Source organism: Epinephelus lanceolatus, chromosome 15 (genome assembly GCF_041903045.1).
Source record: "Epinephelus lanceolatus isolate andai-2023 chromosome 15, ASM4190304v1, whole genome shotgun sequence".
Lineage (NCBI taxonomy): Eukaryota > Metazoa > Chordata > Actinopteri > Perciformes > Serranidae > Epinephelus > Epinephelus lanceolatus.
In genome coordinates, this window is record NC_135748.1 from 28,486,687 (window position 1) to 28,503,738 (window position 17,052).

The 17,052-nt window shown below is 38.4% G+C and overlaps 2 protein-coding genes across 52 annotated transcripts in view; both read left to right on the forward strand.

Annotated features, from left to right (window-relative positions):
• Positions 1-520: 520 nt before the first annotated feature.
• LOC117266930 (uncharacterized) lies at positions 521-8,302 on the forward strand. Of its 2 annotated transcripts, none has more exons than XM_033642365.2 (10): positions 521-889; positions 1,089-1,474; positions 1,572-1,705; positions 4,201-4,354; positions 4,548-4,744; positions 6,629-6,717; positions 6,811-6,879; positions 7,106-7,210; positions 7,300-7,374; positions 7,473-8,302. In XM_033642365.2, exons 2-10 carry the CDS (start codon positions 1,122-1,124, stop codon positions 7,641-7,643), a joined length of 1,347 nt encoding a protein of 448 aa, XP_033498256.2. In that variant the 5' UTR covers positions 521-889; positions 1,089-1,121; the 3' UTR covers positions 7,644-8,302. The 2 variants fall into 2 exon arrangements, with proteins under 2 accessions (XP_033498256.2, XP_033498257.2); XM_033642366.2 differs by having other exon boundaries at positions 877-936.
• Positions 8,303-10,928: 2,626 nt separating this feature from the next.
• The window catches only part of LOC117266976 (uncharacterized), a 50,988-nt gene continuing 44,864 nt past the window's right edge, over positions 10,929-17,052 (forward strand). For 48 of the 50 annotated variants that reach the window (XM_078175103.1, XM_078175104.1, XM_078175125.1 and 45 more), the window contains exons 1-10: positions 10,929-11,343; positions 13,948-14,139; positions 14,241-14,324; positions 14,416-14,520; positions 14,598-14,753; positions 14,980-15,123; positions 15,242-15,385; positions 15,694-15,837; positions 16,677-16,796; positions 16,925-17,044. In XM_078175103.1, the coding sequence (XP_078031229.1) occupies positions 11,334-11,343; positions 13,948-14,139; positions 14,241-14,324; positions 14,416-14,520; positions 14,598-14,753; positions 14,980-15,123; positions 15,242-15,385; positions 15,694-15,837; positions 16,677-16,796; positions 16,925-17,044 (1,219 nt within the window). In that variant the 5' untranslated portion in view covers positions 10,929-11,333. The remainder of the gene's footprint in view (positions 11,344-13,947; positions 14,140-14,240; positions 14,325-14,415; positions 14,521-14,597; positions 14,754-14,979; positions 15,124-15,241; positions 15,386-15,693; positions 15,838-16,676; positions 16,797-16,924; positions 17,045-17,052) is intronic. The other 2 variants (XM_078175151.1, XM_078175152.1) reach the window with 1 other exon arrangement.

The following is a 17,052-nucleotide window of genomic DNA, read 5'->3' on the forward strand; positions in this document are numbered from 1 at the left end:
GTTCATGATTTTTTTACATATTAATCTGTTGTTAAAATGGCATTTTGTTTGGTGAAGAGTGGATAATGGCTTCTTTAGGACTTGAAATTCAAACTTTAGGACTTGAGACTTGGCTTGTGGCTTCAGTGCAAAGACTTGAGATTTACTTGTGACTTGCAAAACAGTGCCTTGATCCCACCTCTGTTTGTCATTAACTAGTTTAAAAGCTTCCCCGACTGTTAACCTTTTACAGAGAACACGCAGCAGATGTGGAAAAAGGTGTCAACAGAAATCCGTCACTGTTGTGTGAATGCATGCAGCTGGAATAACTGATGATTGAGGGTGATTGATGCTTTGTGGTTTTCCCTCAGGCTGAACTTGATACAAGGGCAACATGACTGAACTCAGGATATATGCAAATCACACAGTAGGTGTCCTCCCGACAATTAGAGTGCATTCAGCAGGATAGTGGAGCAATCTCTAATTTAATACCTGTTGACTTTGTGTTTGTTGTAGATGCATTTTGTCATGGTTTCAGCTTTTTATTTGTTTGGAATTTCTGTTCAGGCTAAAATAGACTATTTTTGTGGAATTTTGTTTGACTTTAGCCTCTTGTTAGTCATTCTGAGTACATCTTAAAAGCATTACAGCCCATGTGTTGTTGTTGCTTCTACATTTGAGCAACATTTCAAGGAAAATCATTTCAGCAAAATGTTTTTTTAACAGGTAATTCTAAGAATAAGACTCCACTTATGAAAGCTATCCTCTAATTCCTGGCTGAGCAACACAAACACTGCATTCTTGCCTCTGATTGGACGCAGCTGAAGCAGTGAAGAATTTGCATACAGCAGTCTGGAGCGCACACAAGCCTCAGCACTCACAGGAGTGTAAAGAATCCAGCAGAGAACAGGTAGGCCATTGTTACTCTTACTTTTCAGGGTGAGCGCTCGTGCCCAGGTGAGGATATCATTTCATGTTCTGTGCGACTGCATATGAGATAATTTCTATGTCTTAGTTCAACCATGTTTTAATCAGACAGCCAAGTTTGCTGTAATTCACTTTTTTTTCTTCTAACTTATGTTTTTTCTGCTTCTGTCTGTCACTTGCAGGACTGCAGGCTGAGCTGAAGTAACCTGGCTGAGATGGAGAAATCTGAAAATGTTTTTTCCACAAATAAGTCAGACAGCTCCCTTAAACTCTTCAGCCCTGACGTCACAGTAAACAGTCTATTTTATGATAATCCACATCATCATGGAGTCACACCAACCTGCTGCACAGATGCAGATTATTTCTGCCAGAAAACGTCACGGAGAGTCGGACATGTTTACCACAAGTTCATGGGTCAGCCGATGCAGCACAGAGAGCCAGAAGACAGAGGAGCAACTCCTGTCAGGATGAATCTCCACCATCGCCCTCGTCCTGCAGAGACCAGAGAGGGAGACGTGAGAGGAGAGAGCTGCTGCTGGGACCAGTGCCGATCAACAGACACAGCTAGGTGACTGAGACAGACAGCCTCAGATAATGGAATATTATTCGTATTCACCTCAGGGTTTAATTTGTGATGAAGTAATTGATCTATTTTTTATCTTCAGGAGTGATGATGACTACAATTCTCAGCTTCAGAGTGATGAAGAGGATCTTGAGCCTCCTCTGCCGCTGAGATCTGATGATGAGTGGCACCACTGCAGACCCTCTCTGCCTCCTCAACACTACATGCACAACTACAGTAAGGAAAAATCTATTAAGTGTGTTTAATTCATTTATTCCACCAAAATTGGCAAAAGTGGTAAATATGCAGCCTGCCTGATTTTAAAAAGATGATGCTGTTCACTTTAACCCTGCTACATTTCCCCAAAGCACCTTAGTTATTTACTACAAGATAGGGAAGGAAGGGAGGAAGTGAAGGAGGGAGGAAGGGATGGGCGGATAAACAAAGAAATGGGAGGGAAACAAAAACTGGATTTTGTTCTTTAAATACTTAAAGTTGTGGAAAATTACCTTATTTTTCTTCAAGTGTAATTCTGGCCTCCATTTTTAAGGCAGTGCACATGTTACGAAGATATAAACTTTATAATTCTCAAAATTTCAACTTTAATAATATTCTAACAGGTGACTTTAACTTCTACTAAAGTAATTTTTTGGTAAGACATCTGTACTTTTACTCATGTGGCTTTCAAGTATGCCGCCTACATCTGGTTACAATGTAAAATTAAAAATTCTACAAGTAAAAGTACATAAGTATCATCTGCAAAATGCACAGTATGAAAAGTAAAAGTGCTCACGTCAGAATGGCTCCTTTCAGAATTGTGTTTGTAGATATTATTGGTTTATTATTACTAAAGCAAAAACATGTCAGTAGAACTTTAAAAGTGCTGTATGAAACTCTGGAGAAAGACAGTTGATTGTTTAGTCTCATTCCCAGGTTTTAAAGTACAGTTTCTTTGGGTTGTTAGACGCACTGAACCACCAACCCAAAACGTCAGTATTTTAAGACCTGGGAATGAGACTCAAGAATCAACTATCTTTCTTCAGAGTGACATACGGCACCTTTAATGCTGTAGCTAATTGAGGTGAAGCAAATTTAAACTACTTGTTATAATGTTGGGTTTGATAATCTTTAGCAATTCTGTACAACTTGAATACTTAAAGCTGAGGTTCGTTCAAGTCACATGACTTAGACTCAAGTCAGACTTGAGTTACAAATTAAATGACTTTAGACACAACTTGACAACATGAAAAAAGTACAGACTTGCAATTCGATTGGCACTTAAACACTAGTGACTTATATACCATTGTATGTCCACTATATGCTGTTTGTCTTGTCACATTTCACAATATAAAAATAAATAAAATAATAATAATAAAAAAAAACACCAGTGACTCGTGACCTCACTTGGATTTGAGCCTTTTGACTTTAAAATACTTAATACCTTTCTCCAAGTCCAAACATTAAAGATTGTGTTATTTCAAAAATGTGCCTCAAATCATTTCTCTTTATTTCTTGAATCAACTAAAATTAACACTACTCATTCCCAGCAAGTCCAAACCTAAGCTGTGTTCACATGGAGTCTGACAGATGATAGACGGCAAACTGGATATCATATTACTCATGTTAGTTGAGAGCAGGACAGTAAAATTAGCTGAGGCTGGCAGAGAATACTTGCAGCAGTAACAGTAGACGGTACTGCCGTTCAGAGTTAAAATATTCTAACTCTTTGCTGTCCTCTGTAGAAGGATTTATGGTGTATCTTAGCTCCTTCACACAAGAAGGAAATCACAGGTAGTCTGGATAATTACTTGACATTACAAGAACAAAACTGAAATAATAAACAACAAATAATTGTAATTTATATCATTTATTCCAGTCTTTGTAAACAATACGGCATCACTATTGCAACATATCATCATGCATGTTTTGTTTTACCATCCTACCATTCTACTGAACAGTTGGATTTGTTTTTCCCACACCGTTCAGAAGGTGCTGTCAGTCAGCTGTCTACTGCCTGCCTGATTCCATGTGAACGTAGCATGAATTCATTTCAAAAAGCTTTCGCACATTTTGTAAATGTAAATGTTTTGTAAATGTTTGGGACTCGAAACTCAAAGTTTAGGCTTGATTTGAATGCAAAGAACTGAGATGTACTTGTGACATTGCAAAACAACGACTTTGTCCCAGCTCTGCTGTAAAGCACCTGTTACCTTTAAAGTAAGAAGTATAATATTTCACTCTGAATCACAGTGAAGTACCAGAAAGTGCTGGGAGTGTGCATGTAAAAGAACCTAAAGTTGAGTGAATGCCTAGCTACTTTCCACCTCTGTCATTGGGAACAATATGGATTGATTACTGAATGGGCCTTCAGGGCACAGGCGCACCCACAACATGTCACTCAAATTAACACATACCGACCAGGAAGAGACTCTAAATGACCACAAAAAGATGCAAAGGAGCTACAAAGAGAAACAAAATGACCACAAAGAAACCAAAAGACTACAAATAGATATGGTATCACCACAAAGTCTGTGTGTATTGCTCCTAAGTAGGGGAAGTGGTGGGCTTGTTGTCTTGTAATCCGCCCATGAGTAGCCCTTGATTTTTTAGCTATTGGGCTATGTTAAAACATAGTTTTCATTTAGCTGACCAGTATAGTCTGTATGTATCTGAGCTGTAACCTCCTTATTGAAGCATTTTCTGCCTTCGTCATGTGCTTCAACCATCCACAGACCTTCATCGCACCATGGATGTCAGGTATTATCACTCTGCAGGAGCAGAGCAGTACAACCGTAATCCAGTCAACAGATACCCAGCCACGCCTCAGCCATGTCACCACTTTGCTCCCTGCCAGCTCAGAAGTCCCTGGGATGACTCCCAAAACTGGTAAAAGCATAAAGACTGTTGAAATGAAGGCCAGGTGCACCCCCTTTGTAACCTCACCCAGCACCAGCAGTACACAAACGCACAAAGTTGCTCCCAGCTCACTGTTAATGTTTGTGAGAAAATATAATAAACCAGGAGCTGAGACTACTTTGCATATTAGCCTTGTGTTTATTTTTCTGTCTCACTGCTTCAGGCTCCAACGTCATCATCACCTTGTGAATGACAGCGTGGCACAGGGAAGTGTCTCAGTGAACGTGCCTCAGTTCTCCGTCCCCCCCGTGGAGGGCGTGTCACAGGTCAGCGTCATGAACCTGGGCCCAACAGGAGCAGAGGCGTCCGTGTCACATCCACAGGAGAAAAGACGGACCATCAGTCTGCCTGATGAGTGCCGTGAGTCACTTTAATCCTCCCATTTAAAGGAAGGTGCTCATGTTTCAGGAGTATGAAGAAATATTTGCATGGGGGAATTAGAAGTGACAGCAGGTCTTATTTGCATGAGGATACAACAGCAGGAAGCAGGGTGTGTTGTTGGTTGTGTGTTGACTTTATAAACCTGCCAGGTCTGTTTAGGGGCTTGGTAAAATAAATCACAGTATAATTGTTACCTCTGTTGTTTATGTAGGAGGTTAACATAAGGTATTCACTAAAGGATTAGGTTGTTGCTGTTGTTTCCACAGGACAAAAGTAGTTTAAAATAATAATCATTTTAAAAATAGCCTCTGATTTGCACTGTTGGAAGACTTATCGTAATATATCTGAGTAAGACAAGCAGTGAGACAAACACCAATCAGTAATAGATAATTATTATTAATGATAGGTTAAGACTTTTGACTTTAGAAGCCAGGATGCAAATCACTGGCATATATTTTGGGAGTGCCCTGTAAGTGAGTCAGTTTAGGTCTGAGATGCACGAAATACTGCAAGACATTTTTAACATAAAAATAACTTTCCTATTTCATACTTTTATTTCAAGAAAAGCTGACTTTCAACCTGGACATTTTAATGAATATTTATTTGGTGTTTTGATATCCGCTTTTTTGCTCAGCTAAACCCTTTAATAATGAAAAAGATTTTAAAAAAGACTTTAGACTTAAATTAGTAGGTATCACCATGAAACTTCCCCAGTTGATAACTTGCAGTAGGACATTTATTTTTGTATTACAAGGTTTCAGAAATTTTATTTTAAATATGCAAATGAGGCATTATCCAATAATATATGTGCTGATTTGCATTCATTTCCAGAACAGAAATCTGAACACTGGATAAAAGCAGGTGTAAAATTCTTGTTTCATTGTGTTGTCTTATTAGGAGTCACATGTGTTACAGAGGGAATTTTTGATATCAGAAAATACTGTCAAACAGCCATATAAAATATATCTTTGCCAAATTTTTTTAATTAAAATGTTATTTAAATCAAGCTATGAATGATGTATGAATAAACCCCTGTGCAAAAACATTCATAATATACTGTAGATAGTAATAAAACTAAGAAGTGTGGTGTATGTAAGTGCAAATTAAATCGACATTTTTGGCTCAGAGTTTGAAACTCATTTTGAGAAAATGGCCTTTAAAGATTTATTTATAGGACACCACAGATGAATAGGGTAAAAATTTTAACTGATAGATATCACCATGAAACTTCCCCTGTTGATTATTTACAGTAAGACAATTATTTTTTGTATTATGTGTTTTCTAAAATTTTAATGTTTAAATGCACAAATGAGGTATTCACTAATTAAATATGTGCTTTATGCGTACATTTCCAGAACAGAAATTTGAACTAAAATAAACACCTAAATGTATATTTCTGACGTTTTCTTCCCACTTCTCTGAAAAGAGACATGTTATGGAAGCAAAATCATAAAACTGAACAGTGCATATGAAAGTATGTTTTTTGCCTTAAAGTCTCAAGCTGGAAAAATAGAAACCACTTTACATCCAGATCAACTTCTTACTGAGTTGTTGTTGAGAGTTTCAGGTTTCAAGTTAATGGTGATTTGTGAGGCCCTAGTTTGTGGTGTTGTATTGGATTACATAAATTATAAGGTGTTCTTCAAAACCTTCCAAACAAAGCAGTAAAGTCTTAACAAAAATGTAATATTTTAACTATAAATCATATTCAGTTTAGCTAAGATATATGTCTGCAGAGCTCTTCTATTGCATGGCTTTACAGCATACAGGTCTTTTGGAACTACAAAACTACAGAAGAATCAGTTCTGAGATTAATTTGATTTTCTGATCTCTTTCTCCTCTCCTCTCCTCTCCTCTCCTCAGGAAACGTCTTTATAACTTATTCTTCGGACATTTCCTCAGAGATAGTCCCGTTTGTAGACTTCCTCACGAAGCGAGGTTTTCGTCCAGCTGTAAGCTCCTTCCTCTTCACTGAAAAGCCAGATTTAGAATAAAAACAAAAACACTCATTGATTAATTAATTAATTACTTAATTAATTCCACAGATTGACATATTTGACAACCCCATCAGACGCATGGATATCAACAAGTGGAAGGACAGTTACCTGAAAGATGTAAGTTTAATCAACCTGTTTTTACTAGATTTAATTTGCTCTGCTTACACTGTCACATGAAATGTTTAAAAGTGGTATTAACAGATAATCAGTGATGACTTAAAAGACGAAATCAGACTAAACATGACTTTGTACTTTAATATTGGATGTTTTGTGTTGTTTTGTGTGTTAAATTTGACTTTTCAGGCAGTAAATGTGTCTAAAATGTGTTCTGTTTTTTTGACAGCCATCAACCCTGATTATCATCGCCATCAGTCCAAAGTACAAGGCAGACATTGAAGGATCTGTAGTGGACAGCCATGGTCTACACACTAAATACATTCACTCCATTGTAAGAACATATTTGTTTAAAAGAGATATGATTTGAATTGAATTGCTTACAGGTAAAATGCTTAAATGTTAAACGTCTTATTTTTCCAGATGCAGAGTGAATTCATCCAGCAAGGCAGCTTGAATTTCAGATTTATACCACTTCTCTTCCTCAATGCATCCCAGGTCTGAAAGGATTTTTGTTTAATAACCTCAGGTTTTAAAGTTACACATTTTTCCACCTTTTCTCTCTTTTAAAACATGTATATGCATACTCTTTACAGATGCACGTCCCATGTTGGCTTCAGAACACACGTATTTACCGCTGGCCACAGGACACTGAGGATTTGTTACTGCGGCTGCTCAGGGAGGAGAGATATGCTCCTCCTCCTGTGCCTCTGGAGCTCACCCTCATCATCAGGCCCGTGACCCCCAGTGCTGCCACTACACTGTAAAAAGACCTCAGACTCTATTAAAGAAGCGGATGTTGTCTCCGACTCTAAAAAGTGAGACCAATGTGGAAGTGCCTTAAACTTGGGTTCTTTATAATGGCCAGCAGGGGGCGACTGCACTGGTTGCAAGAAGAAGTCAGATAATATACAAGTCCATGAGAAAATGACCCGACTTCTGGCTTGATTTATAATCTCTGTAAACATTTTCCTAATGAATTTATGATCTAGATCAATAAGTTCAAGTCTACTCCAATACAGCATGAAGTTCCATTTGTAAATTATGGTTCCTTGTGATTGTCAAGTTGCTACCATGGAGACCAGTCAATCAGAATAGAGCTGTAGCAACGTGAATCCTCCTCAGCTCAGCTCTCTCGTCCAAATGTGGTCACTTCTTGCTCCTAATGCCAACCTCGATGCTTTGAAACAGTAGTCCAAAAGCTTATGACTGACATCACGTTGGTTATGTCCACTTCTTTTATACAGTCTGTGGTGAAGACATATCTGCGTTTATGTATGTCTCTGATGTTTTGTTTCTAGTAGATTTTATTTTGAGTATTGTGCAACGTGTGAAATTAAAAATCTGAATATAAGCTCATGTTAAATAAAATGTACAAATGTTTTTCAAGATGTTTTAATAAAGTCTTTTTGTCTGTAACACAACACATCCACCACTTTTGTTCAGACTGTGATATATAAACAACTATAGAATTAATTCCTGTGAAATTCTGAACAGAAATTCATGCTCCTCAGAGGATGAATCCCAACAACTTTGGCGTTCCCCTGACTTTTTCTCTAGCGCCACCAGAAGGGTTGACATTTGTGGCCTTAACTGACATTTCTCGATAGCTATTGCCTAGATTGTCCTCATCCCAACTCATCAAATATTGCCACTTTGTCAGTGGACTTTAACGTCTACATATGACACGCGAGGTGTCCTCCTGCATCTGCTGACAATCTGGGACACTATATCAATTCATGCTTGTTACATGCATTGTGTCTTTCTAAATACATTTGGGTTTTCATGGGGTATTTACAGTTTCTGCTCATCAGGTTCATACAAAATAAACTTACATAGGTAAAACACCTAATTATTTTTATATTTATTTCCTTGGGTAACAAAAGCAAGTGGTTAGGTTTAGAAAAGACATAATGGTTTGGCTCAACATTGACATGGGAGGCAACCAGTGTCATGCACCACCCCTCCCACCTACCCCACAGGGACTTTCCAGCCCCTATATTACGTATACTCGTTTACAAAGAAAGATTGCATTTAGATTTTGAAGAATTCTATAATTTGAACTTTGAAATTTGTTAAAATATTGTTAATTTTTATAGATTTAATTGTGAAAACCTTCAGTCAAAATTTGTAAAAAAAATTAAATATTTAGACAAGGGAAGGAACAAGCATAACAGGTTATATATTTATTGGATATTGGATTTATTGGATATAGGATATATATTTTTTGTATAATATAATACTATATGTTTCGGTAGTGACAAATTTTGGGAGAGGAAAAACATTCCAATACAATCTGAAAATACAATATAAAAATTTACAGTCATTTTACTAGAAATGTGACCTTTACATATGGTACAATATATACAGGGACAAAGTTTTGGAAATAAAACATACAAAATTTCAAAATATTTCCAGCCTAACTTTGCACACATTCGGTAGAATGCCCCTTATACTGGCAGTGTTTCAAGCTGATGGCACTATAAACTGACGCACCTTTTCTGGCGTTATGATAAGCCACCAGGCGCCATGAGAGGTGCCTTTTCATGTCAGTATCTGATGCTGAAATCACTGACAAAGCGCAGTATTTGATGAGTTCGGGATGAGAACAGGCTTGAAAATTTGGTAAAATAGAGCCTATTTATACACCCTTGCCTTAACTCTCCACTTAGCCCCATCATAAGGTTGTTTTTCTTTTGTCCTACAGTCACTTAGGTTCCTGCATAACCATCAGATTCACCTGTACTTTGTGTTTGGTGCTATTAAGCTAAGAAAACATGTCTTTCAAACCAGTTTGGAAGTAATGTTTTCTTTAAAAAAATGACCATAATTACATCATTTATCAAAGCCAGAAACTGTAAAAACAGAACTTACCACTAGATTTTCAAATGTCCGACGGTCCTCGAACATATTATGTGGGACGAACATCTCTGGCAGTAAAAACCCATAACCAGATCTGAGTTTAAAATAGTGATATTTTATCAAATTCACTTTATTCTACGTCTCACTTAAAATTTTGCCAAAAATAAACCATTTGCGTGAACTAAGCATGCACAAAAAGAGTAAAAAAAGACAACTCCAGATTTTTATCTTCAACTTTTAATTTGTAACTTTCAAACATCAAAAGGTACATTTATCTGCTTATCCTGTTGGGAGGCTAAGCAGTGACTTGCCAGGGATGTTAATTTGCAACATTTCCTCATAATGTCAATAGCAAACTAGTTTGCTCAACATAATGTTTCCCTCAAAATGCTGTTCCAAATTAGTTATATATAAATTTTGATTTAGGAGACAGGGCTGAAGATGGTTAACATTGTAGCTACTTAGCATTAGCGAGTTAAGATTGTCATTGCGAGCATGTTAGCATACTAATGGTAGCATTTAGCTCAGAGTACCACTGTGACAGCACAACCTCACAGAGCAGCTAGCATAGCTGTAGTCTTGTTTTTTTAAGTTTTAAAGAGAAAATGTGATCATTCTTTCTACTTATATCAATATTTTTTACTTATTTACCTTGTAAACAGTCTCAGGAATGTATATTCACAGGAGTAATATAGGAATTCACCTGTTGCAGGTTGCTAAAAGGATCACAGGATAAATGCTAATGCTAGACCTTTCTTTTTGGTTCATTGGTGAGGTAATTTGTAATTTTGGAAACTGCTGCATATAACCAAATGTGACAACACAAAAATAAAGTGATGAGCAATGAAAAACTTAATAAAAAATATGAAGTCACCCACATGAATACCAGGCAATAAGTGTTGTGAACATAACTTTTGCTGCTGGTGTTTAGTGACAAGCTCAGTTTCACCTGTGTTGTTGTCCATTCCTCGTCCTCAGCACCTGATTTGTTCCAGTTTAGTGGGCAGATTAAACTGGCCCGCCAGTAGGGTCTCCCAATTCAGCCAACTGATCTCACACACACACCCTTCAACCGCCAAAAAAGGCCTGCCAGAGCGGCTGGTGTGCAGGGCTCCAGCTAAGAATAACCCGGACCTTCTGGGGGATAAAGTTACCTTGAAGCCTCCCTGTGCTGTACCCTGACCTATACCCATGTGAGGCACCAATAACACTGGGTGGGATATTCTGTCTGTTCCCCCCTCACCCTACCCAGGCTCTCTGCTTAGCCTGGCTCTTTCCTTCCCCTGCCTTGCTTTCCTTTGCCCCACCGTCCCCAGACCCCTCTCTGCAATGCTGCCGCATTGGCAGCTCCAAATTCTGCCACACCTGAAAATCTTTCTTCATTTTTGTTAAATCTTCAAGAAGACCAACCTGAGGATTATACAAATCAGACAACAAGAGTGGAAATGGAATAATTCAATTGACTTGGACACTTTTTACAGATACGTGGATGCTGATTGGATTCCTACTGAAGCTGTGATTGTCCATTCACTTCTGCATGAGGAGGCTTTGCCCCCAACTCAAAGGACTATAACTGAAATTGTCTGCATATCACCATGGCTGAAGGTAGGACTGTTACACCTGCATCAACACTGAAATAAACAACATATACTGTCTGCTACACCACAGAGAGCCTAAGTCATATAGCTTTATAATAACTTAATGGTGGTGTTTTCATGGGGTGCGTCCTCTAAGGAAAATGTGTTGAAAGTAGGTTGCTATAAATACAGGATATCATGTAGCCAGAGTATTAGCATTGCTCTCCTGTGACAGACGTGACTGCTGCTGGGGCTGACCTCTGCTTTGCAACTTTTTCTATTTAAAAATAAGCCTGAACTTCTCATTAGTTTTTGAGCAAACAAGTTTTCCAACCAAATGTTTTGTTTGATGAAGCTTCAGGACTTGAATGTACTGAGTAATAACAAGTGGTGTCATTTAAACTCAGCGCACATTTGTGGTAAAATACTGACACCATCTGACCGTCCTGAATAATTCTGAAGGGACTGTTTTGAGTTTTTTCATATCTCAGCATTTGTATATGAGGAAGTGAATCATGAGTCAGGCATGCTAAGAGTTCATTCACAGTTGGAAGGTGTCTCTAACACCTTGGCACCAGGTCCATTTTGGAAAGTATGTGTGTTGATGATGGTGAGGATGTCACTAAATGCCATCACATGAATTTTCCACTGGACTAAACAGATGGGAATCATATGCGTATATGTTTGGATCTGATGAAATGAGAATGACACATGATTACAGTTTTTTCTGGTCTTTAATCTGACAAAATATAGTCTCAATAGTTCACATATATTATGTGTTGATGCAGTGGACAGGTTGTCATTTGATAAATGGAAATACAGATACGCTCTCCGTGGTATAAAGTTTAATCCTTTTGAGCACAAAGGAAATATCTTTCACCTGTCGGGGCTTAGCTGCAGTGTGTTGAGGATGAGTGTGACGAGACTGGAAAGGTGGCTATGGAAGGGCACTATCGTCCCAAACATGCTACAGGAAACTCAGAGATTTGACTAAACCATGTTACCGTGTTAATGTTATACGTTGTTGCTAGCTCTGAATAGATGGGATAACTATAGATTTTTAAAGCTAGTGGATATTCTTAGTTTGTTTTTTACAAGGTAATATCTTGACAAAGTAATATTCAAGATTAAAAAAAAAAAATCACTGTGGTTAATCAGTTGCTAAACCACGTCGTCACTCAGAGGTCCTAAAAACCTAATTTCTTAACTGACTTTCTACTCTGTGCAACACAGGTCTGCATGAAAACACTGTTTTCCATTAAGTGTGAGAACTTTGAGAAGTTTTGTATAGTTTTTTACCTAAGAGATTTCTGTGTTTGTGTTTTTGTCCTTGCATTTCTTACTGAACTGAAGTTGGTTGTGCTCCATTTAGAGTTTGCGTATGATTCAAGACCACTGTCAATCCAGTCCGTGTGATCGAAACACATCCAAACAGTCCTGATGAAGCTGTTTAGATGAGTTATTGAGTCTTAAACTCTCTACGTGTAATAACTAATGATGTTTTTTTCGAACTTTTACTGATCTTATTTGCTTATTTAAGCGAACAAAACACACAAGATCCTCCACTCTAAAGACCCTGTCAATACTTATATCAACTTTTAAAAGTATAATAAATCAATTAAAAACAATTAGCCAATATTATTTTGTTTGTACAGATACATATGACATAAACAAACATTTTTGAAGGGTCTGTTTAATGTAATAATTAAAGAACTGTGACCAAGATATGTAGTGCAACATTTTACGATTAAAAAAACAAAAATAATGTGTCAGCCCTCTGACACACTTCAGTGAAGTCATACATGCACATGCTGAAATATTTGCAATCTGGATATATTGGTCATGTCGATTTACTGGTCAGGTTCTAGTATTTTTAAAAAGGCCCTTGCACATCCATCCATGCATTGAAGGTCCGTCCATCCATTTTCACCAATTTATCTGGGACCGGATCACGGGGGCAGCAGGCCAAACAAAGCACCCCAGACATCCCTCTACCCAGCAATGCTTTCCAGCTCCTCCTGGGGGATCCCAAGGCGTTCCCAGGCCAGATGAGATATGTAATCCCTCCAGTGTGTTCTGGGTGTACGAGTTGGACGTGTCCAGAACACCTCCAACAGGAGGCACCTTGGCATCCTAGTCAGGGATGCAGGCCGTGCCTTGGGTCATGGGGCTCCACTGGGCTCAGCCCGAATAAATAGTATGGAGCCATCGCCCTGTGGGCCCACCACCCACAGGGATAGGTATCAGGGTCTGGTGCATTGTGTGCTGGGTGGCAGGCAGGGGTCCTGGGCGTGCTGATCCCTGGCATCACATTAAAGGCGTAGGGCATGCAAGGAACACTGAAAAAGAGCAAAAAATACCTGTACACAGCACGTTCCCATAGCACTTACGAACGTAGCCTCTTTGAAACTGTGATCATATTTAACCTGCGTGCCACTGTGCAACGTTATATACTATGTGAATTGAGTCTGACTGTAAAAGAACAAATTAAATATGTAAGAATACATTAGAAACTCAAAAATAACACTTGTTCCAGTGTAGCAGAGGCAACGGTCAAACTAAGCGCCAAAGGTTGAATCCCCACAGGACTGTTCTCAGAGTGAATTTACTGTCTTTTATTTGTTCACGTAAGGAGCCTCCTCCGCAGCCGGTGGGTCCAATGCAGCAGCTGCAGCACAGCCGAGCTCGCTCAAGTCCGCAGGTCTGGGGTTCCTCAGGAAGCTCAAAGTGTCTGCAGAGCTGCTGATTGCCCTGGCTGCTCTCCTGTCCTGGCTGGTGGTGGGAGTGGTGATGTTTGACTTTGTGGAGTACAAGGCCGTCCCCGGTTAGTCACAAATACCATAAAATGTTTTAAAAATGTCTCTTTATTGGAATTTCATTTAATCAGACATTCTTATCATCATATTATCTGTTATTATTCTCAAGACATTCAGCAAATTGTTACCGACCCCGTGCAAGCTGTGAACGACGCTGTTGATGAAGTATCCAGTCTGCTCAATAAGTTTCAAGGTATGTACGAGAGACCGAATGCATGTCACCTTTTTAAAAGTGTTGAAGTAAGTATTGTAATATATGACTCTCATATTTCTGCCCCCCTTAGAATGTGCACCTGATTTAAGTGACCCCATGTCCGTTGCCACCTACGCAGCAGAGGAAATATCGGAAGCAAAAGATGGAGTTGTTCGATATTTTTCAGATGAGGAAGGTATGAAAACACACACAAAAATTTTAGCATACATGTGATGTAACCATGACTCTAATAATCTACTCCCAAACCCACAGGGAACTTCTACCTCAGCTATGTGGACCCTGTGGTCATTGGGAGACAAGCTTTCCATTCAACGAATGACTTCATGGGTGGAGTTGTGGGCACCTTCAGGGACAGACTGTGTGCTATAGTGGACACTGTATTGGACACTATATCGGGTATAAATAAAGGTATGTATCCCATATTTTATTGCTTATTTCTTATTAAGGAATTTGTCTGCCTCCCCCTTTTTTACTAACAAGCAAATAATGTGATAATTGCCTTACTAACCTGAGAAGAAAAAGACTAATGCAAGTAACACTGTATTTCAGTAATACTTGTGTTAATGTTAATGTTAATGTTAAAGTTAATGTTAATAAAATGATTTCCCCCCATAAATGTCCTTGTTTTTCTCAGGAAAAGTTGACCTTAGCTACATAGACCCTGTGGTCATAGGCAGAAATGTCTTCAGTGTTACAAATGAGTACATGTGTGGAGTGGGGCGCTACATCCAGGGTGTGCTTTGTGCCATTTTGGACACATTTCTGGATGTAGTGAAAGGTATTTACTCTACTTGTGTTATATCTTTCTAATCTGTACCTCTTAACAAATTAAAACACAGCCTACAGTATTGTTTTTATACATGCATCCTTATTTGATTTCTATTTGTCCTCCTCAGGAGCTGTGGATATCAGCTACATGGACCCTGTGGTGGTTGGCAGAAGTGCCTTCAGTACCACTAATGAGTATGTCAATGGAATAGTGGGCTCCATCCGGGACGTGCTCTGTGGCATCATAGACAGTATACTGGAAATAACCAAAGGTACCTGTGTCATATTTTAACCTTTGTATTCCACGCCTGTGTTGTTGAATCCTTATTTGTTGCCTAAGTTTATGACTAAATCAACATTATTCCCCATAACTCTTAGCTTGTGTTTGTTGTGAGTTTATAACAGGACTTTTTGTATTGACAATTATTCACTACTGGCCAATATGTTGTCCTAGTTGTCTAATGGGGTCTTTTAAAATGTCCATATAACGTAATAATAATAATAATAATAATAATAATAATAATAATAACAACAACAATAATAATAATAATTTGTTGGCTTGAATGTTTGCTCTTCTCAGGAACCACTGACATTAGCTTCATTGACCCTGTGGTTGTTGGCAGAAATGCCTTCAGTACTATTAACGACTTTGTGAGTGGGATAGCAGGATACATCCAGAATGTTTTCTGTACCATCTTTGATGTAATACTGGACACAATAAAAGGTACAGTATTCTAACCTTTATCTAATCTATGTATGTACTGAGGAGTATTGGGGCCAAGCATAAGGAAAAAAAGATTTTTCAAAATTTTGTATTACGAGAATGAAGTTGAAATGTCGAGAATAAAGTGAAGATGTTGAGGACAAAGTAAAATTGTCTAAATTAAAGCTGAAAATATCTACGATTAAGTTGAAATGTCAAGAATTAAGTTGAAATGTTTAAGAATGAAGTCAAACTTTAGTCTTAGTGCCAGGCATAAGAAATGATAAGTCAGAGAAGGAAGATTTTTTTTCTTGCATTTCGAGAATAAAGTTATATTGTTACAGTCGAACGTTTGAGAATAAATCAGACTATTAGCGTCAGTGCATATAGCTGCCTCCACAAAATATCTAGTGTAGATGAATTGGTGATAGTAACAACAAAAGGATTTCTTTATTAGCCCATAAGCACAGTGTGCTAATTAGCACGCTATCATAACTTTTGAGAGATTGTGCCGAAAACTGCGTCTGTCCAGAAGGAGAAATAACACAATCTTGGAGGAGGTGGCCGCATTTGTGCAAACTTAACTAGCTGGTAATGGACGATGCAAGATGGTTACACCTGCGTGCAATAAATAGAGGATATATTTTGTCACAAGTCACAATTTGATGACCAGAGGAGATGATTTTACTCTTGCCATTTGGCTTCTTGTGATGTGATTTCTTTTTTAAATCTCTGTCGTTTCAATTTTTGTCCCTATGCCTGGACCTAATAATCCTCTGTAATGTTGATCTACCACTACTATGTATGCTCTACTGTAGCCTGCTAACAGCAGTTTTCACTTTGACCTGTCTGCTGATCAGATATCCAGAACGCTGTGGGATTCAGCCCCATGTCAGCTCTGAAGAGAACAGCAGAAATCACCACAGAACAGATTAACATGCTCGTGAGCTACATCTCCACAACGCTGACTGGTGACCAAGGTCTGTTCTAACATATAACGACATATAAATGTTATGCTGGAATATTATTGTGTTTACATTTACTGTAACTACTTTCTTTGTATTATTAACACCAGCTTTCACTGACTCTGTGGTGTTCTGATATTTAGGGATCTTACCTGAAGTGTCCATTGACCCCATGAAAGTTGTGGAAGACGCTGTGTTGGAGTTCACAGACAAGAAAGATTTGTTCGTGGCCTACATGTCCAGTATGCTTGTTGGTGAACAAGGTATGCTG

Excerpts from the sequence above, each read along its gene's own strand:
- LOC117266930 (XM_033642365.2), top strand. The coding sequence starts at position 1,122 with ATGGAGAAATCTGAAAATGTTTTTTCCACAAATAAGTCAGACAGCTCC. Across the intron at positions 1,706-4,200 it reads ACACTACATGCACAACTACA|ACCTTCATCGCACCATGGAT; the intron begins GTAAGGAAAAAT and ends AACCATCCACAG. Across the intron at positions 7,211-7,299 it reads CTAAATACATTCACTCCATT|ATGCAGAGTGAATTCATCCA; the intron begins GTAAGAACATAT and ends TTATTTTTCCAG.